We start from the raw sequence: 24246 nt of genomic DNA, 5'->3' as shown, positions 1-24246 counted from the left end.
TGAAGATTATTAAATTAGTTTTGGTTAGAAATGACTGAATTTGTTTGGATCTCCCACTTGAAAATAGAAGAGATGGCACCATCTGGTGGACCTTGGAATAGTTGTAGCTTGGTAAATTACATACAGCATAGTAATTCAGGGAAGCTGGGACGTCTTTAGTCACTGTAGGCAACCTGCTGCAAACCTCAGAGGTTTTAGATCTTACTTGGGATGCCTTCATGAGACAGAAGCATCTCTTTTGGAACTGATTCTGTTTGCAAAAGTTTTTCATTAAAATACTTAAACCTTTTCCTAATGACCACTCTTTAGCTATAAAATGCTTTTATAAATGTTTATTTTGATCCTCATAATAGTCTCATAAGTATTAACACCTTCATTTTGGGATCGAGAGCTTAGTTGACTCACCATTATGAATAATTTAGTGGGAACTAACAAATTTGGCATTTGGGGGTTTGAGGGTTGGGTTGTTAGAGAAAGGAGGGAAGGAAAGAGGAGAAGGAGGATAGAACATTATTTTTACCTACCTTCTTTTTTGCCTGGATCTCGTTTGGTATCGGCAAAACTGTCTGATAGTAACTTCAGGTATAGAAAGAACCATTCATATATTCGTTGTCAGTTTTTCATCTATTAAGGTCTAAACTCACAAAGACTTACAGGAGATTTGAGTCTCCCCTGTGATATATGTAGAAGGTAGTAGAATGAACCCAGTGGGCTGTATTCCTGTCTTCCTAAATGTTCATCTTCAGTGGTTGCTGCTCATAACAGGAAGAAAGTGGCCACTGGTCAAGCCATTGGCTTTTAGGAGCCTCCTTGTTCAGTTTGGACTCTGGAGAAGGTGTTCAGTGTTTGATCCATTGAGGAAACGTTGCATTAATTGGGTCGCATGCCACTATTTCTGAAAGAAATGACAGGCGAGGGAAGGGTTGCATTGTATCTTGTTATTACTGTCTGTGTTTTTCTCAGTTCCCTGCTGCAGGAGAGAGATTTACTCCTCCCATTCTTGTTAGCACTGATACACATATGCTTCTTCCTTGTGGGAAAAGTTTACATCTGAAGTTCTTTTTTTTTCTTTGGGTAAACCACTTTTATCACTTCATAATTTTTCTTCTCCAGAAATAAATTAATCTAGATTTTCATGCTAGAGAAGCAGGATCTTTTTTTAAAAAAACATTTATTTTAGGAAATTTTTTTTATTCAGATAAAACTGACCTACAACATTATATTAGTGTCAGGTATACAGCACAGTGGCTGCTATATATTGCAAAATGATCACCATAATAAGTCTAGTTAACATCTGTCACCATACATAGTTATGTAATTCTTTTTTTTCTTGTTATAACTTTTTAAGGTTTACTCTTAACAACTTTCCAATATGCAATAGAGTATTATTAACAATATAGTTGCCATGCTATACATAATTTCCCATGATTTATTCATAACTGGAAGTTTGTAACTTCTGATCACCTTCGTCAGTTTTGTCCCCCCAACCTCTACCCCTCAGCCCCAGCCCTGGTCTCTAGATAACACTAATCTGTTCTCTGTATCTATGAGCTTGTTTTTTTGTTTGTTTGTTTTTTCTTTTTTTTGGTCTTTTCTAGGGCCTATGGCGGTTCCTAGGCTAGGGGTCTAATCTGAGCTGTAGCCACCGGTACGCCAGAGCCACAGCAACGCCAGATCTGAGCCGTGTCTACGGCCTACACCACAGCTTACAGCAATGCCAGATCCTTAACCCTCTGAGCGAGTCCAGGGATCGAACCTGTATCCTCATGGATCCTAATTGGGTTCATTACTGCTGAGCCACGATGGGAACTCCCACCTGACATTTTTATTTACTTATTTATTTATTTTGTCTTTTTGCCCTTTCTAGGGCCGCTCTCGCGGCATATGGAGGTTCCCAGGCTAAGGGTCTAATTGGAGCTGAAGCTGTCGGCCTGCACCAGAGCCACAGCAATGCAGGATCCGAGCTGCGTCTGCAACCCACACCACAGTTCACAGCAACACTGGGTCCTTAACCCACTGAGCAAGGCTAGGGATCGAACCCGCAACCTCACGGTTCCTAGTCGGATTTGTTAACCACTGTGCCACGACGGGAACTCCCATCTGACGTTTTTAAAAGGCTCTTTTATCTAAGTCAGATAGTGCAAATTCATTTATTTATTTAAACTATTTCAAGTAACAATTGTCACTGATCTTCTTTGATCTCAAAAATAATATATTGAGTATTTGAAAGTAAATTTTCCTAAAATGTGATCATCAAAATTCCAGTTGCACAGATTTGCTCTGGCATAGGCTGGCTCTGATTGGATCCCTAGCTTGGGAACTTCATATGCTGCTGGTACAGCCCTAAAAAGACAAATGAATAAAAATGTAAGATGCTTCTCAGACTCATTTGCTCTAATTCAGGAGCTGTGGGGAGGGTTTATGAGAAGAAAAGGGTATTATTCTATTTATCCTTTAAAATCATTGACCTTGAAGTTGGTACAATTCTCAAATTTATTTATGAAAATCTTTTATATATCTCTTCTCAGGTGTTCCAGTTACTGACTGATCTGAAAGAGCAGCGCAAAGAAAGCAGCAAGAATAAACACAGTTCTGGGCAGCAGAACTTGAATACTATCACATATGAAGTAAGCCTAGGCTTCCTAAGGGTCTGCTCCGACTACCACTGAAGGGGGTTGGTTTATTCTGCTGATGACTAGCCACCAAGTCATGACTACCTGTTGTCTGATTTGAGTAGTTTTACTCTAACCCAGTTTTTGTTCTGTTTTTAGAAGTGGAAAGGGTTTAGCCAGTTGTGAGGTTAGCCAGCTACAAAGTTAGAAGAAATAATCAAAAGTCTGTCCTTACTTCTAATACCAGTTGCAAGTCAGGGATACCTAGGTCATGCTCAGTTTAATAACTCTCTGGAAGTACTCACAGAACTTACTGAAAGCATATTGCATTCACACTTATAGGTTGTTAACAGGGAAAAGATATTTATTTTATTGATTTTTTTTTCCAATTTTTTTTATTATTATAATTGATTTACAAAAGATACTTATTAAAACTGGCCAAGGTTTTGGTCCCTGGTCCAGGAACTTCTGCATGCTGCAGGGGCAGCCAAAAAAAAAAAAAAAAAAAAAAAATTTTTTTGGCCAAGGGAAGAAGCAAACGGGGATTCTAGGAGTGATGCTTTTTTTTTTTTTAAGTCTTTTTGCCATTTCTTGGGTCGCTCCCGAGCATATGGAGGTTCCCAGGCTAGGGGTCTAATCGGAGCTGTAGTCGTCTGCCTACGCCAGAGCCACAGCAACGCAGGATCCGAGCCACGTCTGTGACCTACACCACAGGTCACGGTAACGCCGGATCGTTAACCCACTGAGCAAGGGCAGGGACCGAACCCGCAACCTCATGGTTCCTGGTCGGATTCGTTAACCATTGCGCCACGACAGGAACTCCCAGGAGCGATACTTTTATACACAGAGCTTCCACTGTCCTCTAATGTGAAGTCAGTACATGTTTCTCTTGAAATCAGCGTGTGTTAGTATACACAGAATGTCGCCAACTAGGGACTCTCAGCTGAGCGTTGATGTCCAGTTTTTATAGGGGCTCCTTACTAGGCATGATCGAATTATTGGTTGCCTGTGTAGTTCACGTCAGCCTCCAGCCCCGCTGATACTGCATGACCCAAAGCCCTGGCTCAAACTTTGTTAAGGCCATCCAGTAGGACCTAAGGCCCCCAGACAGGTACTCTTATTGGGTATAATATTCCAGGAGCCTGGAGGTTACCTCCCAGAAGCTGAGGGTAAAGGCCAGATCTTCTTTTTTGGCAAAAACCAAATTCTTTATTGCAGAGAAAGTGATACTTTTTATTATAGAAAACTCAGTACCAAAAAAGATAAAGAAATGAAAAGTAGTTCACGATATTAATAGTTTGTTGCATTTCCTACCAATCTTATATGTTCTGTCTTTAAAAAAGAACATCAAAGCCATTATGTTTGTTATATGTGATCTTTAATTTTGTATCTGTCATTTAAATTTTTCTTGTTATTTCCTTTCTGTTCTGATTTTCTCTATAGAGATTTGGATTTAACTGTTTTTATCTTTTCAAAGAGATTTGAAAAGCTGCATTAATTTATCATAATCTCTTTTATGTAAAATAAGGGGTTTAGCACTTTAGTCACCATTCCTTCTCATCTGATTTTGTTCATTTAACATGTGTTTAGAACCCCAGAGTTCACTTACTCATTCATGTTCTTTTATGTTATATAGCTCATCTCTTTCGAAGAAGAAAAAAGTTAATTGGTAATTAGTTTTATAACCATATTTCAAGCTATCAAGTACCATAACTATACGCAGTTGGTTTATGCTCACTAGCACTCTATTAATTCTTAAGAATTCTTGCTTTTAATTCATGGTACCTTAAAGAAAGTTATTTTGTGCCCTTCTCATTGCATGATACAGAGTACGTGATATCAGTGTCTTATTACTGATACTGTTAACTTTGATCACTTGGTTAAGGGGGTATCTGCCTGGTTCTCCACTGTAAAGTTACTGTTTTTCCATTTCCATATCCTGTTAATTAGAAAAGAGTCACCAAGTGCAGCCCATGTTCAAAGGGGAAGGGGATTGTGCTTCACCTTTTTTTTTTTTTTTGTCTTTTTGCTATTTCTTGGGCCGCTCCCTCGGCATATGGAGGCTCCCAGGCTAGGGGTCGAATCAGAGCTGTAGTCTCCAGCCTACGCCAGAGCCACAGCAACGCAGGATCCGAGCCGTGTCTGCAACCTACACCACAGCTCACAGCAACGCCGGATCATTAACCCACTGAGCAAGGGCAGGGACCGAACCCGCAACCTCATGGTTCCTAGTCGGATTCGTTAACCACTGCGCCACGATGGGAACTCCCTTGCTTCACCTTTTGAAGGGAGGGATATTAAAGAATTTGAGGACATACATTAAAACTACCACAATAATTAATAAGTATTTTGGAGAAGATGCTTTGAGACTATGTAAATACCTGACTTCTCCTTAAGGTTTTACCCATTAATTTTAGTATTCATTGGTGGGTCCTTCCTGCAGTAATTATTACTGTGGTGCCATGTTCTTTTGTTTTTTTTTTTTTTAGGGCTGCACTCCGCCATATGGAGGTTCCCAGGCTAGAGGTAGAATCGGAGCTTCAGCTTCCAGCCTATGCCACAGCCACACCAACTCAGGATCTGAGCTGCGTCTGTGACCTATACCACAGCTCATGGAAACTCTGGTCCTTGACCCACTGAGCAAGATCAGGGATTGAACCCACATCCTCATGGATACTAGTCGGATTTGTTTCTGCTGTGCCACGACGGGAACTCTATGGTGCCATGTTCTAATGGTGATTTATTTCTCTCATTCTTTCTATTTTTTAGAGTTCTTCTGTAAGAAAGAATTGTTCCTTTCAATCCATTTATTGAGTCATTTGTATGTATATGTACTTGTGACTATTTATTTTATTTTTTGTGTTCCCTATCTATAAAACTTTTTCTGAAATATGACAGCTCAGTTGTCAGACTGAGTCTTTTCTTTAAGATCAGAAAGGTTTTTCATGTTTGTTTTTTATTTTTTGGCTGCCCCGTGGCACATGGAGTTCCTGTGCCAGGGATCAGATCTGAACCACAGTTTCGAGCAGCCGGATCCTTTAACGCAGTGTGCCAGGCGGGGATGGAACTGTACCTTGGTGCTGCAGAGATGCTGCTGATCCCCTTGCACCGCAGTGGGAACTCTAAAATTGTTTTGTTTTTAATTTCAGTAATTATTTCTTTTGTTCTACTTACTGGTTTTCTTTTTGAGGAATTCCTATTATATAAAGGTTGACTCGCCTGAAGCCGTTTGTTTTATAGCAGATTTTTGAAACAAAATTTTAGAATACTAAATTACAGCCATTACTTTCTCTTTCTCATTCAGGGTTGTTTGTCTTATGCTTACGTTTTCTTTTCTTTTTTCTTTTTTAATAGACATTAAAATACATATCAAAAACACCATGTAGGCACCAGAGTCCTGAGATTGTAAGAGAATTTCTCACAGCAATGAAGAACCACAAGTTGACCAAGTAAGTAAAAAATATGTTAAGTGGGAAAATATTGACAGGTAATGAAAACGTTAGCTTACAAAAGGCATCCTCAGCAACTGTGTGTTTATATTTAGTTGGGTTTTGAATTATGATTAATACTCTGAGCTCTTTTACAGCAGGATCATGGGATTATAGATGAGACAGCTGAGATTTAGAATAAAGTTGATGAATTAAATCATGAGACATTCGTGTTTGCTTGGGGTAAAAATGGCTTGATAATATTCTGTCCACTCTTCCTTAACCTGCTGAGCCACCAAGGAACTCCTTTCCCTCATTCTCAAAGGGCAGTTTTGCTCGATATAGCATTCTTACTTGAGAGGTTTTTTTCTTTTAGCACTTTTGAGTTTATTGGCCCCACTACCTTCTGGCCTCCAGAGTTTCTCATGATATATCTGCCAATAATCTTAATAATGGGCTCCCTTGTATATGACAAGTCACTTCTCTCTTGCTGCTTTCAGGAGTCTGTTTTTGTCTTTGTCTTTCAAGTTTGTTTACAGTGTGTCTCCACGTGGGTCTGAGTTCATCTTATTTGGAATTGAGCTTCTTAGATGTTTATATTCATGTTTTTCATCAAATTTGGGAAGTTTTCAGCTGTTATTTCTTCACTTATTCTTCCTGCCCCTTTCTCCTCTTTTCCTTCGGGGGGCTTCCAAAATGTGTGTGTTGGTCCACTTCATGGTGTTCCATAGACCTCATAGGTTCTGTCCACTTTTCCGTGATCTTTTTCCTTTTCCTGTTCAAGGGCATTGATTTTGTTCTGCCTGTTCAGAGCTGCCTTCACATCTCTCTAATGTTTCATTTCAGTCATTGTACTTTCCAGCTCCTGAATTTCTTTTGTTTTTTTGTTTGTCTCTATTAATATTTCAATTTTATTCATACATTGTTTTCTTGACTTTCTTCATGTTTTCCTTTAATTCTTGGAGCATCTTTAAAACAATTGTTTTAAAACCTTTTTCTTATAGACCTGCCATCAGGGTGTTTTTGGCTTTCTCTCTCTCTCTCTCTTTTTTTTTTTTTCTCAAGCCATATCCACAGCATATGGAAGTTCCCAGTGTGGGAGTCGAATTGGAGCCGTACCTGCCAGCCTTTGACACCACAGGCACAACAGTGCAGGATCCAAGCCATGTCTGCGACCGACACCACAGCTCACCCAATGCCAGATCCTTAACCCACTTGAGCAAGGCCAGGGATCAAATCTGCATCCCCATGGATACTAGTCAGATGTGTTTCCCCTGCACCATGATGGGAACTCCGCCATCAGATTTTTTTTCAAGGACATTTTCTGATATATATTTTTTTCCTTTGAGTGGGTCATACCTGTTTTTTGTTTGTTTGTTTACCTTGTGATTTCTCTGTTGAAAACTGGACGTTAAGTAATCAGGTAACTCTGGAAATCAGATTTTCTTCCTTTCCCCAGGCATGCTGGGTTTTGTTTATTGTTTGCTGTTTTTGTATTTTGTGGATTGTCTCTGTGCTAACGATAAGCCTTAAGTATAAACTCAAGGCCTTTTCTGAGTATAATCCTTTTTCTTGGCATTCATAGTCACTCTCTGATTTTCTGTATATAGGCAGTTGTTTTTGAATGTCCTAGCTTTTAGCATCTGAGCTTTAAGAAAAAGAAGAAGGAAGAGGGTGGAAAGGATGCTGGCCCTTTAAGTCCTAGAAGTCACTTCAGCTGGAGGGGGAGGGGCTTGCAGCAGTGCTGGGCAGGTGCTACGACAGTGGCTGCTGCCCTTCTGCTTGCACTTGCATCGCTGTGATCAGAAGCAACAATTGGTGATTAGTGCATGGATCCTTGATATTTGGAGGACAAGATCCTTTTTTGCCCTCTTGAGCTTCCACAGTCTGTGTGCACAGCTACCTGCCAGTGGCGTTGGGGGATGGGCAGCTGCTACTGTGCTAAGATCTAAAATTGACCAAAATTAACTGCTGTTTACCTTCCAAACTTACCCTGCAAGTTGCAAGCCTTCAGTAGACTTTAGGGCTCCAAAATAGTTAATGTCAGACGGGATCTGCCAGTGCATTTTTTTGGGGGGGCGGAGACAGATTTCTGGTACTTCCTACTCTAGCACCTTTACAGAATCATCTCTGTTCCTTTTTTCTTTTTCTTTCTTTTTTTTTTTTTTTAAGACTTCATGTTTTTAGATCAGTTTTAGCAGCATTAAGGGTAAGGTACAGAAATTTTCTGTATGCTCCCTCCCCCTCATTATCAACATCTCCCATCAGAGTAGTGAATTTGTTAGAACCAGTGAATCTATAGTGACACGTCATTAACACCAAAAGTCCATAGTTTGTATTAGGATTTACCTGTGGTGTTGGTACAATTCTGTGGATTTGGACAAATGTATAATGACATTATCCACTGTTATGGCATCATGCAGCTTCTTTTCTCTGGCCTAGAAATCCTCTGTGCTCCAACCATTTATCCTTCCACCCCACTCACAACCCCTGGCAATCACCGACCTTTTTTACTCTCTGCATAGTTTGGCTTTTTCAGAAGGTAATGTAATTGGAATCATACAATATGTAGTTTTCTCAGATGCATTTAAAGTTCTTCCATGCCTTTTCAGGGTTTCTTAGCTCATTTCTTTTTAGCATTGACTAATCCATTGTCTGATTATACCACAGTTAGTAATCTATTACCTACTGAAGGACATCTTGGTACTTCCAGGTTTTTGCAGTTATCAAAAAAAGCCACAGATGGCACAACATTGTAAATCAACTATGCTGTAATAAAAAAATAGGGGAAAAAAGCTACTATAAACATTCGTGTACAGGTTTTTTGTCAACAAAAGTTGTCAGCTCCTTTGCTTAAATACCAGCGAGCATAGTTGCTTGATGGTATGGTAAGAGTATATTTAGGGTTTATTATTGTTATTTTATTTTATTTTATTTTTTTTTGTCTTTTTTCAGGGCTGCACCTCTGGCATATGGAGGTTCCCAGGCTGGGCGTTGAATCGGAGCTTCAGCTGCCGGACTACGCCAGAGCCACAGCAATGCCAGATCCAAGCCGCTTCTACGACCTACACCACAGCTCATGGCAATGCCGGATCCTTAACCCACTGAGCGAGGCCAGGGATCAAACCCGAAACCTCATGGCTCCTAGTCAGATTCATTAACCACTGAGCCACGACGGGAACTTCTAGGTTTTTGTTTTTTTTTTAATTATATATATAGTTGACTTATAACGGTTCTTTTTCAATTTCTGTTATACAGCAGAGTGACCCAATCACACCATTTCCCTCTGCTATATAGTAGGGTCCCATTGCCCATTCATCCCAAATAAAACAGTTTGCATCCAAAAGACCCAAACTGCCTGTCCTTCCCACTCCCTCACCCTCTCCCCTGGGAACCTCATGTCTGTTCTCCTTGGCCATGTTCTCTTTTTGTTTGTAGATAGGATCATCTGTGCCATATTTTAGATTCTACAAATAAGTGATATCCTGTGGCATTTGTCTTTTCCTTTCTGGTTTCACTTAGTATGAGAATCTCTAGTTCCATCCATGTTGCTGCAAATGACATTAGTTTATCTTTTTTATGGCTGAGTAGTATTCCATTGTATACATGTAGCACATCTTCTTAATCCATTTATCTGTCAGTGGACATTTAGGTTGTTTCCATGTCTTGGCTGTTATGAATAGTGCTGCAATGAATACAGGGGTGCATGTTTCTTTTTGAATGAATGTTTTGTCCAGCTATATGCCAGGAGCGGGATTGCTGGATCATATGGTAGTTCTATATTTAGTGAGTATATTTAGTTTTGTGAGAAACCATCAGACTGTCTCCCACAATGGCTCTACCATTTTTCATCTCCACCATCAGTGGATGAGAGTTACTATTGCTCCACATTCTCATCAGCATTTGGCATTGTTCATGTTCTAGATGTTGGCCATTCTGATGGGTAGGTGGTGGTATTTCATTGTTGCAACTGCATTTCCCTGATGACCTATGATGTGGAGCATCTTTCATAAGCTTATTTGTCAGCAGTATATCTTTGGTGAGGTGTCATGTCTATTCATGTCTTTTTTTTTTTGGCTGGGTGAAAAAGCGATACCTTATTTTTATTTGCACTTCTGTTATGATGAATGAGGTTGAGCATCTCTTTCAATGTTTAAAAGCTTTAAACATTTTCTATGGACTGCCTATTAACATCCTTCATCCACTTATTTCTTCTTTCTTTTTTTTGTAATATAGTGGATTTACGATATTGTATTTCAGGTGTACAGCCTAATGATTCAATATTTTTGCATATTATACTCCATTGTAGTTTATTACAGGATAGTGGGTATAATTCCCTCTGCTGTGTAGTAAATCCTTGTTGCTTTTCTATTTTGTGTGTAGTATTTTGTATCAGTTCATCTCATACCCCTAATTTGTCTCTCTCCTCTCCCCTCTCCCTTTTGATAACCGCAAGTTTTTTTTTTTATATCCGTGAGTCTGTTTTGCATATATATTCATTTGTATTAGTTTTTAGATTCTGCATATAAGTGATATATAGTATTTGTCTTTGACTTATTTCACTGCACATAATAATTCTCTAGGTCCATCCACATTGCTGCAGTGGCAGTGTTCCATTCTTTTTTATGGCTGGGTAATATTCCAGTGTGTGTGTGTGTGTGTGTGTGTGTGTGTGTGTGTGTATACACACACACACATACATACATACATATATATATATATTCCACTGTGTATATATATATTATAATCCAGTCATCTGTAAGTGGGCACTTGGGTTGCTTCCATGTTTTGGCTATTGTAAATAGTTCTTTTGCCCATTTTTTAAATTGGGCTTTTTTTTTTAATTGTTGAGTTTTAAGAATTCTTTCTGTATTTTGGATAACAGTCCTTTATCACATGTGTCTTTTGCAAGTGTTTCCCCTGGTCTGTGGTTTATCTTGTTTTCCCTTTTTTTTTGGCTGTGCCCATGGCATGTGGAAGTTCCCGGGCCAGTGACTCCAGCTGCCGCCGTAAAGCCGGATCCTTAACCTGCTGGACCACAGGAGAAGTTCTCTTTTGTTTTCTTGACTTTGTGTTTCACAGAGCAGATAGATGTTTTTTAATTTTAATCAAGTCCAGTTTACCAATTATTTCTTTTGTGGATTGTGCCTTTGGTGTTATATCTAAAAAGTCATTGCCATGTGCAGGGTCATCTAGGTTTTCTCCTTCCTGTGTTATCTCCTAGGAGTTTTACAGTTTTGCATCTTACATTTAGGTCCGGTTGTCTAGACAGTTGTTGTGCAGGTGGTGGGGGGGGAGTGCAGATTCCTGGTGTTTCCTACTCTGCTGTCTTCCCTGAATCCTCTCTATTCATTTTTTCTCCTCTTGTTCAAATGGGGTAGTTCCTATTGAACTATCTATAAGTTTGCAGACTCTTTATTCAACTCTATTTTGTTATTAAGCCCACCTAGTGACTTTTTAATTTTCATATCTTTTTCAGTTCTAAAATTTTTCATTTATTTGTAATTTTTGTCTCTTTCCTGAGAATTTTTATTACTCCATTCATTTCAAGAACGTTTACTTATACCACGCTGTAGTAGTAGCTACCTTAAAGTTTTTTGTCTTATAATTCCTTCATCATAGTCATCATAAGTTTGGTATCTGTTGATTATCTTTTCCCTTGAAAATGAGTGGTATTTTCCTCATTGAATTAATTTTATATTGTACCCTGGACATTTTGAATATTGTATTTTTTTGGAGCTCTGGTTCCTGTGAAACACCTCCAGTTAATGTTGCCTTTTTTTGTTTCTTTTAGCAGTTAGGTTCATACCTCAAGTCTTTCTTGGCTTCCATGGCAAGGATTTCAGTATAAAAAGATTAGGTTTTAAAACCTTTGCTGTGCTTCTTTGGATCTTTTTTGCTTATAAAACTGGAGCTGTGGTTTAACTTGTTCACTTCTCAGGGTCTTTGCTGTGCTGCGTCTCTTTGTTGTTTGGGGCTGTTCTGTACATGAAAGCTCAAGGGGAACCTAGGACTTGTGCTGATTGCTACTCAGATTTAGAGGACTCCTCTCTCTGGTTCTCCTCCCTGGGATTGCCCCTAGACTCTCTGGCCTGCATGTGCCCTTTTTTGGGTCTAGATTTCTCTCATTGCTTCAGCTGCCCAGGTGTGCATTTGTTACTGGTGCCATCTTGGGGCAAAGAAGGGAGGGAGAAAGGAAGAAAGGGGAGAAAAAGATAATCCTTGGCATTCTGGACCACATTCTGGCTCCCTTCCTGGCCACACCCACTGTCAGGGTTCCCAAAGGAGCTGCCCTCAAGTTGTAGGCTTTACCCAGATCGCCAGATCTCTGGGGCCCCTTTTCTCAATCTTCTGGCCAGAAAGATGGAGTTTCTCTTGGGGTTTTAACTGTCTGTGGAGCTACTGCCTTAGGGCAGCACTGCTAAGGGCGGTCCTGAGGATCAGGGCTTGTGAAAGAAAAAGCGAAAAGAAAGAAACTCATATCTGTCCCCAGCAACAACTCGTTCTTTTTTTTGAGTTTTGTTTCCCTTCCCAGTCCACCTACTTTTGTTTCCAGAGTCCAGACTTTTGCTTTTGTATTTTGTCCTGAGTTTGTTGTTGTTGTAAACAGCGGAAAGAGGTTTTAGTGGACTTGCCTACCACAAAAGTCCTAATAGTTGATTTTTAAGACCTCTTCTCAGCCCTTTGTCTGATATTTGGCTTCCCAGTTCCTTCCAAGAAGCCTACAAATATGAATTGCCTTGCAAGCTTACTCATGATTGGCTATAATCTATATAAATTTTAAAGCAGATTGTGATACTCATAGGTTTTTTTTTTTCTCCTCTTTTTGGCTGCTCCATGGAATATAGAAGTTCCTGGGCCAGGGACTGAATCCGAGCCTCAGCTGTGATGTGTGCCACAGCTGCAGCAATGCTGGATCTTTAACCCACTGTGTCAGACTGGGGATTGAACCCATACCTTGCAGTGGCCTAAGCCACTGTATAGACAGCTCTGATCCCACTGCACTACAGCAGGAATTCCCCAGAGGAGGATTTTTTTTTTTTTTTTTCTTTTTTGGTCACCCTGTAGCATATGGAGTCCAAGGGATCAGATCCGAGCTACAGTTGTGACCTGTGTCACAGCTGCTTCAATGCTGGATCCTTAACCCATTGTTTTGGGCTGGGGATCGAACCTGTGCCCTGGAGCTGCAGAGACATCCCCCAATCCTGTTGCGCCACACCAGGAACTCCCAGAGGAGGATTTTTATCAGGTTCCTTTTTGCACTGTGATCCTAAATTTGAGGGTTTGTGAAGTCCTTTTTTTTTTTTTTTTTTTTTTGCCATTTCTTGGGCCACTCCCGTGGCATATGGAGGTTCCCAGGCTAGGGGTCTAATCAGAGCTGTAGCTGCCAGCCTATGCCAGAGCAACGCAGGATCCGAGCCGCGTCTGCGACCTACACCGCAACTCACGGCAACGCTGGATCATTAACCCACTGAGCAAGGGCAGGGATCGAACCCGCAAACTCATGATTCCTAGTCCGATTTGTTAACCACTGCACCACGACGGGAACTCCTGTGAAGTCCTTTTTGACCCTTTTCATTAAGTGTTTGATTCCTGGGACAGATGAACATGCTGGTTCTTTGGTGGGTTATATAGGTTCTGACTGTCAGAAGCAAAAGCTGCAGGCAGTGTTGTTCTGAAAACAACCGGTAGAGGGGACTGGTAGGCTTCTTTCACTGTCGCTGGGCCTGGCTCCTCTGGAAGGTTGCCAACTATTGCAGCCCATTGGAATTCATTTGGCCTCAGTGCCTGGTGACTCAGGGGGCTGCTTGCCATATGCTGTTAAGACCTGGATCATCTTGTGCTAGCCAGCACAGTTTCAGATGGGAGCCACATTTATAACAGAACCTGCTAATGTGTTCTTTCATTCTGATGTCTGACTATTCCCCTGATAGAGTTTCTCTCTACCATCCTCTCAGGAAGAGGAGATTCAGTATAATACCCTTAACTGGTCTGGCCCTAGTAATGCAAACTGGAGCTCCACTAATTTGCTAAAAACCTCCACTGGAGTCTTCGAGGATTTGGTAGGAACAATGTTTTATTTGCCTTTTAGCTTTATCCAGCAAAATGATAGTCTTGAGACTCCACTTGAAGTCCTGTGTCATTTTTACCTGTAGCACGTTAATTCCCCCAAGGAATTTGGTACTCTAATCATTTACATTTTTTGCCTAAGGCACTTGGTTCTTAAGAACTGCCACCTGGAGTTCCTTTTGTGGCTCAGCAGTTAAGAACCTGACGTGGTATCTCTGAGGATGCGGGTTTGATCCCTGGCCTCGCTTAGTGGGTTAAGGATCTGGCATTGTTGCAAGCTGTGGTGTAGGTCACAGAGTGGCTCAGATCCCTTATTGCCGTGGCTGATGTGTAGGCCAGCAGCTGTAGCTCCAGTTCGATCCCTAGCCTGGAACTTCCATATGCTGTGAGTGCAGCCCCTCAAAGAAAAAAACAACAAAACAATAAAAGCTGCAGCCTGGCTTGCAGTCCCAGATCTTATCCTGAGATCTCCCTAAGATGTACAGCTGTGTCTGCCAGGACTGGAAGGTCTCATCTTTGAGCCCCAGCTTAGGTAGGTCTATAAATAACCTTGGGTCCCCAAAAGAGATTCTTCTGTGCACAGATTACTCTTGGACTTTGGCACCATATTTGGGACTCTTATCTCTGGGGCCAGCAAAAGTCAGAGCAGATGGATGGGTTGAAGGTTTCCTTAATATCTGGAATGTGGTTACTTTGTCTGCTTAGAGAACGTGGAAGCTTGCCCCTTACTCTCGCCTGCCCTGACAGTTGTCTCCCTCTAGAACTTCTGCAAGTCTGTGCTTCTCTAGCTCTTTGTTTAATTTATTTTTCAGATCACACTTATCTCATGCCATCTTAGTCATAGGTGTTGCAGGTACAAAGATGAATAAATACAGTGTAAGTGCTATGGCAGTGGGGACGAATTAGACACTAAAGTGTCAGAATTTGAGTGTATCATTTTGTCAGTAGGAAGTGACGCTGGGTTTTCATATAGAGTCAGCCAGAGATAGGTGAGCATTCGCTTTCTAATAAGCAAAGGGAGCATGAAGTGCTAGGGCCTGGAATCTGGAAGTATCTGATGTTTTCCTATATAGAGCTTGTGGTTTCATTCAATTGGGAAATGCGTGGTTAGGGAATGTGAGGACATATGAACCTAGGGAGACTGACAAAGACCAGATTTCAATGGCTTCTGGAGGTTGAACTGAGGAAATTAAAGTTTATACCAAAAACTGTGAGGACAGTGAGAAGATAGATAAGCAGGATAATGAGATGATCAGATTTTCATCTTTTAAAAGATACCTTAGGATTTCCCGCTGTGGCACAGTGGGTTAAGAATCCAGTTGCAGTGGCTTGGGTTGCTGTGGAGGTGCGGGTTCAATCCCCACCCCTCACACAGTGGTTAGAGGATCTGGCATTGCTACAGCTGCGGCTCTGATTCCGTCCCTGGTCCAGGAACTTCCCTGTGCCACAGTTGTGGCCATTTAAAAAAAAAATGGCCACAACTTCACTTGTTAGAATGAAGATAGATTGAAAAAGTCTTTGAGTTCAGAGGCCTTTGTCCTCTAACCAAGAAGAATTGAAGTGGCTTGTAGAAATGGTGGGGGGGGGAGACAGACATCATGAAAGAAGTATAATCAGTAATTCTTGGTGCCTTAATATGGGGCAGTGGGTGAGAGGGAGGAGTCGGGGTGACGCAGTTTTTTGGCCTGTGCGTTTAGCTCTTTACCGAAATGGGATGTACAGAGAGAGGAGCTGGCTTGTTCGGAAGGATAGTTAGATCGCTTTGGGGTGTGTTGAGTTTAAATGTGTCTGAGATCTTTTGGTGGCAATTGGTTACAGAAGTCTGGAGCTCAGCTCACACAGCTTGAAAACATGGATTCCTTGGATGAAAGATGGCACCATGGAATCTTAGAGAGGCAAGCAGAAGAGAAAACCTAGGAAGAGGTAGGAGGGAATAGTCAGGAAGATAGGAGAAGCAGGAAGGAATGGTGTGGAAGCCGCAGGGGGAAGTGGTTTTAAGGAGGGAGTGATGGGCAATGTCAGGTCTCGCAGAGACAGGGGAGGGCAGGACAGAGAAGCATGGAGTCCTTTAACGAGAACAGTCTTGGTGATCACTTGGGGCAGAAGCTAAAGTGCAGTGAGTTGAGAGGTGAAGGGGAGAAAGTAGAGATGATAAAAATAAGCTTGGTTATGAATCCGGGTGGGGGTGGGGATGTTTCTAGCCCCTGCCCCCAAACCTGGCACCTGCAGCAGTGTGGTTCTGTGACTTCTTTTCAGCAGGGCTCAGCTCCTGGAGTGCAGAGCAGAGGGCTTGCTTGGTTGGTTTGACACCCAGGTTGGGTTTTTCAGGGAGCCGCTGTTAATGTTTTCGTCGATAAAAGACGTACAAGATCGTTTTTGCACTGCAGACACTTCTCCAGCAGTTCACAGCCAGGCAGGGTAATGACTATTCTGTGAACTGGTTCTGTTGCTTTGATTGATTTGTAGCTGAGATGCTCATTTATTCAGCCATGTCTTTTCTCTGTTCCCGCTTTTTATTTTTATTCATAGTGTTGGATGGTGATGGTTAAGAGAAATAATTTTGTTTGGAGGGAGGGTCTATATTTCCGACTCGGTTGGGCCCGCAAGCTGCTTGCTGCTCTTATCGCAGGTCTCCTCTGTACTCAGGTCTCTGCAGCTCCTAGTCCTGTAACCCTCTTCACATCCAGACCTCTTAGATGGTGACCTCACTTCGGCTTCGCTGAGAAGACTATCCAAAATGAACTCCTTTCCCTTCACGTCTCCTCACATTTGCCTTTTTTTCCCCACATTGCTGTGATCTCGGTGGAACATGAACCCTTTTACTGGAACTTCGAACCGTGGGGTTTTTTTGAGGGTCTTTCCCTTTCTCCTGTAATTTTAGCCTCTCCAACTGCTTGTCTCTTTAGCAACAGACATGCTTCAGTTTCCCTCCAGAACCTGCCCTCCTCAGGCCATAACTGAGGCCTTTTTACTTCAGTCAAGAGATTATTTCTGTCCATGACACTGAACTGAACTGGACCTGCAGCCACCATGAACAGCAAAGGTCAGCGTCCACCACAGCAGACCTACTCTGCCAGCCTCCCGGGCGTTCAGTGTACACATGGATCTTGCATCTTCCTCAGGCCCCACACTATCTTGATGCTTTGCCTGCCTGCTCGGAGAGCTGTGGTCTGAGCCTTGTGCCCTCGCCTTGTCCCCACCATGTCAGCTGCTCTTCCTGGCCCCTCACAGTATCTTCCCATGGCCCAGTCTGTGGCTGTTAGCACTTTAGGTTCCACAGTCCCCATAGCTTAATGTGTGGTTGTTCCCATCTCTCCAGCTGGTCCGGCAGTGCTGGTGGTGCAAGGAGGGTGGGATGCAGGTCCAGATTCGGAGCTGAGGCTACTGCTGGCAGCGTTCCTCCTCCACCCCAGGGTGTCCTCCCAGCACTGCTCAGCGTGCAGTCATGCAGGGAGCCATTGTGTTACAACTCAGCAGAAGGGAAGCCTCATGGGTGACTCACATGGTGGCTTCAGCATCCAGTGAGGAACCAAATGCACCTCTGTGCCAGGAAAGACATCACATAGCTTCTCACATTAACCTGAAGTGGTGGCTTAGGCATACATTGTTGGGATGGCTTTCTGGTGCCCAAACTGTCAGTCACTTTTCATACCTAATAAGTAGCCACATACGTGGTGGTAGCAGTGCCTTCCTAGAGCATTTCGATGCAGGAGAGGTATCCGTTCATAAAATGAATGTGGGTGAAGCAGCCCTAAGGATCTTCCTTTAGTCCCTCTGGAGTAATTCTGTCCCATATGGGTCTTTGCTTTTAGTAATACAGCCTCAGATTAGGTTTGGAGAGAGCTTTGATCATCTAATTAAAGTTGCCAAATTATTCTGATTGGTCTTTAATCTCCTGTAAGCCTTTGATATCTATTACTTGTTATAAAGGAAACATGTTGGTTGTCTGCTTTTTCCCTTCTGCCCTTTGCTCTGTATCCCACCCTCAGCCCTAGGTTCCCGTTCCCTCCCACCAGTCTCCGTTGACTCGGTGGTGCAGGACAGAAAGCCACGCAGGCCCATTTCCGTCTCTCCCAGCTGTCATCTTTTAACTCGTCTTTCACGAGGATCCTCTTAGACCCACTCTGCCAGAAGCACAAACCCCAGTACTTCTGCTCTGGCTCTTCGTAGGCAGAAATGGAGAGTGCCTTTGGACCCTCCTTAAAGGTCTCTCTCTATACATGAACCAAACCCAAATTTGTTTTGGTACCAGAAAAACTGGACTTTCTCTGATATCCAAGGATATCAACACAAACTATACATAAAACAGTTTAAAATATGAGGGGCAGTGATGTGGTTGCCTTTCAAAAGCCTCATGACTTTAGAGCAAAATTAAGGGGAATTTTTAGATCACAAATTGGTTACCATTGATTGTCAGAGTGCCTGATGCAGGCGCTCATGGCTCCCGAGAATTCCTGTGCTGGGTTAATGGGGTCCTTGTGAACGCCCCACTCCAAAATGACTTGAGTTCCGTGAAATCTAATCAGGCCTAAGAACATTTTGGGATCCTTAATCTTTTGATTTTTGTTTTCTGGAATTGAACTACTGTCATTCCACTGAACCACTTGCCCAGGCCACCAGTGCCCGCCTTTTTGGGAAATCCAGCACCTTCTCCACTATCAACCTACTTCCCTGTCTTCAGCATTTGGCACTGTTGATGATACCCTCTGTCCTGAACTTTTCCTTTCTTGGTTTCCATCACATCACTCTCCTGGGTTCCCTTTTTCTCTCTTCACTCCTTTCTCCTTTGCTACCTTTTCTCCCGGCCCCTCGAATGGAGGTGTTTTGTGGTTTTCTGTCCTGCTTCTTCACTTCCTCTGCAGCTGGTCTCTCAATGCTGGTGTCCACTCCTGTGGTTTCACATTACTCTTTGATAATAAATCCAGCTCTGGTCTTTTTCTTTTCTTTAGTTCTAGACAGAACCAGAACTGGACAGACTGTTTAACAGAGACCTCTTCGTTGTTGTTTCAAAAGTACCACAAACTCAAATTCAAATTTCAGTAAATACCTTTTTTCCAAACAGACTAAACATCTGACAGTAAACCTCAATTCTGCCCTTTCCTTCACTCTACCCCCCACCCAATCTAGTTGTCAGGTCCTGTTGACTAGACCTGAGAGTGACCGGGAACATTTGACAGGTCCAAACTGGTTGCCATCCCTGCTGCTGACGCCCTAGTTCACAGCTTTTGTTTTCTCTCACCTGGAAGTGCTTCCATTTCACAGGTTTTCCACCCCAGCAAGGTGTTCAGTCCTTTCCTTGGTTGCTCTTCTGTGTCTACAAAGTAACATGCAGCCTCTCGGGAGTCATGGCCCTTAGTGGTGGTGTTCCATGTGACTCATTCAACCTTGTGTTCCACAGCCTTTCTAGCAGCCATTTCCTAAAACTCCATGAATTTTTAGTTCTTCTGGGAGTTTACTTGTGCTGTTTGTGCCCTGACTGCCCATTTCTCTCATCCTTTTCCCCTAGAAAATCCTTAAAGGGCCCAGTGCAAGAGGGCCCTTTATGATGCCTTCCTCTTTTAGCCTAGAGTAAATGTTTGGGGGATTATGAGGAGTTGAACTTAACTACAGCTGCCTTAGTAGTGACTGCTGTTTGTGGAGAAATGACAGGGTCAGTCGTCACTGTGCACACTGTGAATACGAGAAGCATGTGGCTGGAGGATTCGAGCTTTGATGGCAAGCGTCCCAGCGCCGCCATTTACTAGCTGTGTAGCCTTGGGCACATTATTTATTTACCACCTCAGCATCAAGTCTGAGGTAAGTGTGCCTGCCATATGAAAAGTAAGTAACAAGTGGTAGCTGCCACCACTATAAATGGCAAGATTTTCATCCTTCATAACCTCCTTGTAAGATAGCTAAGTCATTCGTGTTTGGCAGGTGATGAAACCAAGGCTTAGGGAGACGTGGGGACCTGGCACTGCTTCCCTGGACCTGGCGATGGGAATGGTGGTTTATTCTTCTCTTTATTCCAGAATATGTTTAAGCTCACTAAATATTGAATTGATTTGAAAGGTGAATTATCACCTGCTCAGGGGTGAGTCTTTCTTTCAAGTCCTGTCGTCTTTGAGAATCCACACATCTCAACCTCCCTTTCAGCAGTGAGCTGTATATTGTCTTGTGACGGACAATAATTAGTATCTTCAACTGTTACTTAAATCTTTTGGGGAGTTCCCTTCATGGCTCAGTGGTTAATGAACCCGACTAGAATCCATGAGGATGTGGGTTCTATCCCTGGCCTGGCTCAGGGTTAAGGATTCAGCATTGCCCAGCTTAGGAACTTCCAATATACCACAGGTGCAGTCCTAAAGAGCAAAAAAAAAAAAAAATTTTTGTTAAAGTTTGCTTGTATTTGTCTTCTTTCCCCAACTGGATTGTAAACTCCTTGAGGACATAAGACTTTGTCTTATACTACTGTGTATTAACTCCCATCCCCTTAAGAGTCTTTGTTTTTGTTTAGTAAGATAACAGGTCAGGTCAAATCTGAGTAACATTTAATCTTAATCTCAAGAAAGAATTCTAAGCGATGACCAACCAAGATTATTTTGTTTATCTTTACTTTCTATTATTTGGATTAAGAAAGCATTATTTTATTTATTTCCAAATAAAATTTATTAAAAAACCCTGTGCTTTCTGCTGCATTTCTTACAGTCCAAGCCTCTGTATCCTTAGCCTCTGTGCCAGTACACATTTGTGTCCTTGAGTAAGAGTCACTGACATAGGACTCTCCTGCTCCCATTCTTTCATTTTACGACTGAAGAAACTGAGGGCCACCTTCCAAGTTGTTCTTCCATGTGTTATCTGACCAAGTGTTCTCTAAATGGCTTGGTCAGGACTTGAGATCCTTAGGGGTATGAGAGTTTTAAATGCTCTGTGCTTTTCTTTTGACAGAGCTGAAAAGCTTCAGCTGCTGAATCACAGACCTATGACTGCTGTTGAGATCCAGCTGGTACGTGAAGGAGGCTTGAACTTGGGCGGGCTGGTTTCTGGGTCTCAGAGGGAGAAAGGGTCATAAGGGCTGAGCACAGAGCAGCCAGGAACAGCCATTACTTGAAAAGACTGCCAGACCTCCCGTTTTATAAGTGAAAGGAGACCTCACCAGTTTGATCCTAGTTAGTATGGACTTGGGGACAGGATGAGACTGGAGAAAATGGAATTCTTTTTGTAGAGTTTGGGGCTCTGACTTGGCAGCTCTTTGTCTCCCCAGTGTCCTAGGCCATTCCGTAGGAGTTCTTTATTGCCAGCCAGATGCTGCATGAAAACATTAGATTCAGCGTGACTCTGGTGGAGTTCTCTCCCCCACTCCCACCCTCCAACCCTTCCCATATCTTCTCTTGGTTAATGGAGCAGATGCGTACTTCCCCACATGCTCACCCTCTGGACCCAGTCTCCCAAGCTTGGGTCCCAGAGTTCAGTCCCTTCCTGTTCTCTCCCAGTGGGTCAATCCCAGGTTCTGCTGCTTCTGTTTCCTCTTGCCGTCTCTTTCTCCCTCCTGCATTGCATTGATTTCTGTCACCATTTCTCAGCTCGGCCCTTGGAGTTGTCCTCTCGCTGTCCTCCCTGCCTCCAGTCCAGCCCCCTCCTGTCCATCTTCTACGCCACAATCATAGTTTACTTTCTAAAACTGTACATTTGATGGTCTTGTTTCCCTGCATAAAACCATTCAGTGGAACCTCAGCACTTGCAAGGTCTAAACTGCAATCATAGCGTAAGGCTTTAGAACTGGGGAAGCCAGCATAGAAGGCAAAGATTGTATACGGAGAAAGTGAAAACGGGAACCGGCAGCACACACCAAGTGGTTGCTGTATTGGCATCTGCTGCCTGTGGCATTTTCATTGGTAAGCTACAAATATTAGGCAGGCCTTCCAACTACCAGTAAAAAACTTTGGCTGGAGAATTAAGATGGAGAATAAAGCAGTCTCCAAAGTCAGTTTTAGAAGTATTTAGCTTTGTCAAATTTCCTTCAGAAAAATGTGGAAGAAAATGGCCAAAAATACTCCTGATATTTAGAATTGCTAAAAAAAAAAAAAAAAGAAAGAAAGAAACCCCAAACCCTTAGAATTCCCATGTGGTTCAGCAGATTAAGTATCTGGCATTGTCACCACAGCGGCTCAGGTCGCTGCTGTGGCACAAGTTCATTCCCTGGCTCAGGAACTTCCACGTGCCATAGGTACAGCCAAAAACCAAAAACAACCTTTTTTGAAAGGGTTGTGTGGTATTTAATTTTTGACTAAAGCTTGTCTTCTCGTTGTTTCTGCTCTTCAAAATGCACCTAAAATTAAATTAGAAAAATTCCTTCCATAAAGGGTGCCTTCTGGGGGAACAGCCCTTTAGGCTAAATAGAGGTCGTTTTTTTTTTTATACCCTCATTATTCTGATGCTTTCAACTGTGTTGGAGATTGAGCTTAGAAAAGAGGAAAAAAAAAAAAACAAACAAAACAGCAAGAAACTAATCCCTGTCCCTCTGGGTTAAAGATCACATGTCGTGTCTCCTCCACCTTTAATCAGCAACATATGTTATGCGTGGCTTAATGACAGATGGAGAGAAGAGATGGGGAGGATTAGTGTCCCAGAGCCTGTAGAAAGCCTTCATTACTTGGTAAGATTAGCTGCTATTATGACTGCCTGCTGTGTGCCAGACTTGGTGCCAGGGGCTTTGTGTATGTCACCTGTGATGCCCTCGCCGTAATCTTGGCTAGCGAGTGGCCGAGTGGGTCTGATTCAGAAGCCTTGCTCTGTTTCTCCAGGCCGTGTGTTTTTGGCATGGCATCCCCTCAGACTCTGTACGCGCTTCTCCTTTCACAGGTAGGTAGGTGGGCCTTCAGAAAAACCACGTGTGTTGTTGTCCAGCAGTGGGACCATTTGGGGCCAGATTTTTTTTCCCAGCCTGGGATTTGGCTGCGAAGGGTAGCAAAGCATTTACCAAGGTTTGTGTGTCTCTTCTCATCAGAAAGGGATAAGAAATGAGGTTTTCGCTAGAGTAGAAAGCGCAGAGGACGTGAGAATTCATTCCCCTGCGTTAACCCGACAGCCATTATTCTCCCTGGATCCAAAAGTCATCCCAACATAGCAGTTGTCAGGGTTCAGTTCAGGAGGCTGAAGCTTCTCTCTCTCAGTTATGCCTCGGCTGTGGCCCGTTGTGGTCCTCACATCCACGGCTGGCTGCCGGCTGTGCGTGAGGAAGCTACCCAGCTGTGGGAGTGGCACCATGCCCTGCCACGCGTTCACTTGGGACCCGTGGCCTGAGGACAGGTCCGTGAGCCCTGTGACCTCACAGGCCGCTGTCCTGAACCAACACTGTTATCTGTGCCTGTTATAATTTAATGATTATGAAAAGGCTTGCATTGTATAGTTTATGGCTTATAAGACGCTATCGTGTGTTCTCCTTTGGTCCTTACTATAGGCATTACTTTTGTTTTACTTTAGAGAACACTGAGATTTATAGAGGTTGAGTGAACTGTTCTGTGTCAGAGAGCTAGAAGTCTCGGTTGCTATGAGATTTTGAGTTGTTTTGAGGAAAGTAGAAGGTTAGGCTTGGCAGCTTAGAGTGAGAAACAGCAGTTTTTGGAGTATATCAGCCCAGTCTGACGGCCCCTGGGCACCAATATAATTTTTGTAAATGATAAAAAAAAAAATGTATCTTTCATGTTGACTTGTCTGCAAATACTTTGTATTTTTACATTTCATTAACTCTTACATTCTGAACGACTTGAACCCTTTGATGTTTGGGAAAGTTGAGATGATGCTTTGCATTTCTTTATCTGGGTTCTGTTTCTTCTGTGTTGGAAAGAAAAGGTGAGGAGTAATGTAATTATTTACTCTAGTGATCCAGAGGGGTTAGTAAGTTTTTGGTTTCTGCAAGTTTCTTTGAGTATATTTCATTGTGTTTAATGCAGCTCAGGTTTTCATCCTTTGACTGGGAAAGAGAGTTTCCTGACTCTAATTGTCTCCGAAGGTTGATTGCTGATAAAAACTTCTTCTCTTGGCAAATTTGGCAAAGTTAGTAAAGCTTATCAGCCCTATTGCCAGGAACACCTACCTGAAACCCGATTTGCCAAGCCCAGAGAGTAGGATGCAAGAAGGTGGCCTGTTGAAATCCT

At 42.6% G+C, this 24246-nt stretch overlaps 1 protein-coding gene and 1 pseudogene across 3 annotated transcripts in view; both read left to right on the top strand.

Annotated features, from left to right (window-relative positions):
* Positions 1–24246, top strand: part of CRCP (CGRP receptor component) — a 93057-nt gene that overhangs the window by 9169 nt on the left and 59642 nt on the right. For all 3 annotated transcript variants that reach the window (XR_002342337.1, XR_002342338.1, XM_021086359.1), the window contains exons 3-5: positions 2529–2627; positions 5967–6061; positions 21038–21095. Coding sequence is in view for 1 of the 3 variants with exons in the window: in XM_021086359.1 (XP_020942018.1) it covers positions 2529–2627; positions 5967–6061; positions 21038–21095 (252 nt within the window). In the remaining 2 variants the exon portion in view is untranslated. The remainder of the gene's footprint in view (positions 1–2528; positions 2628–5966; positions 6062–21037; positions 21096–24246) is intronic.
* On the top strand, positions 14426–21031 carry LOC106509670 (annotated as a pseudogene).

The sequence above is a fragment of the Sus scrofa genome, chromosome 3 (genome assembly GCF_000003025.6).
Source record: "Sus scrofa isolate TJ Tabasco breed Duroc chromosome 3, Sscrofa11.1, whole genome shotgun sequence".
Classification (NCBI taxonomy): domain Eukaryota; kingdom Metazoa; phylum Chordata; class Mammalia; order Artiodactyla; family Suidae; genus Sus; species Sus scrofa.
Note: the sequence above shows the minus strand (reverse complement) of the source record. Positions and strands in the feature narration are given on the sequence as shown.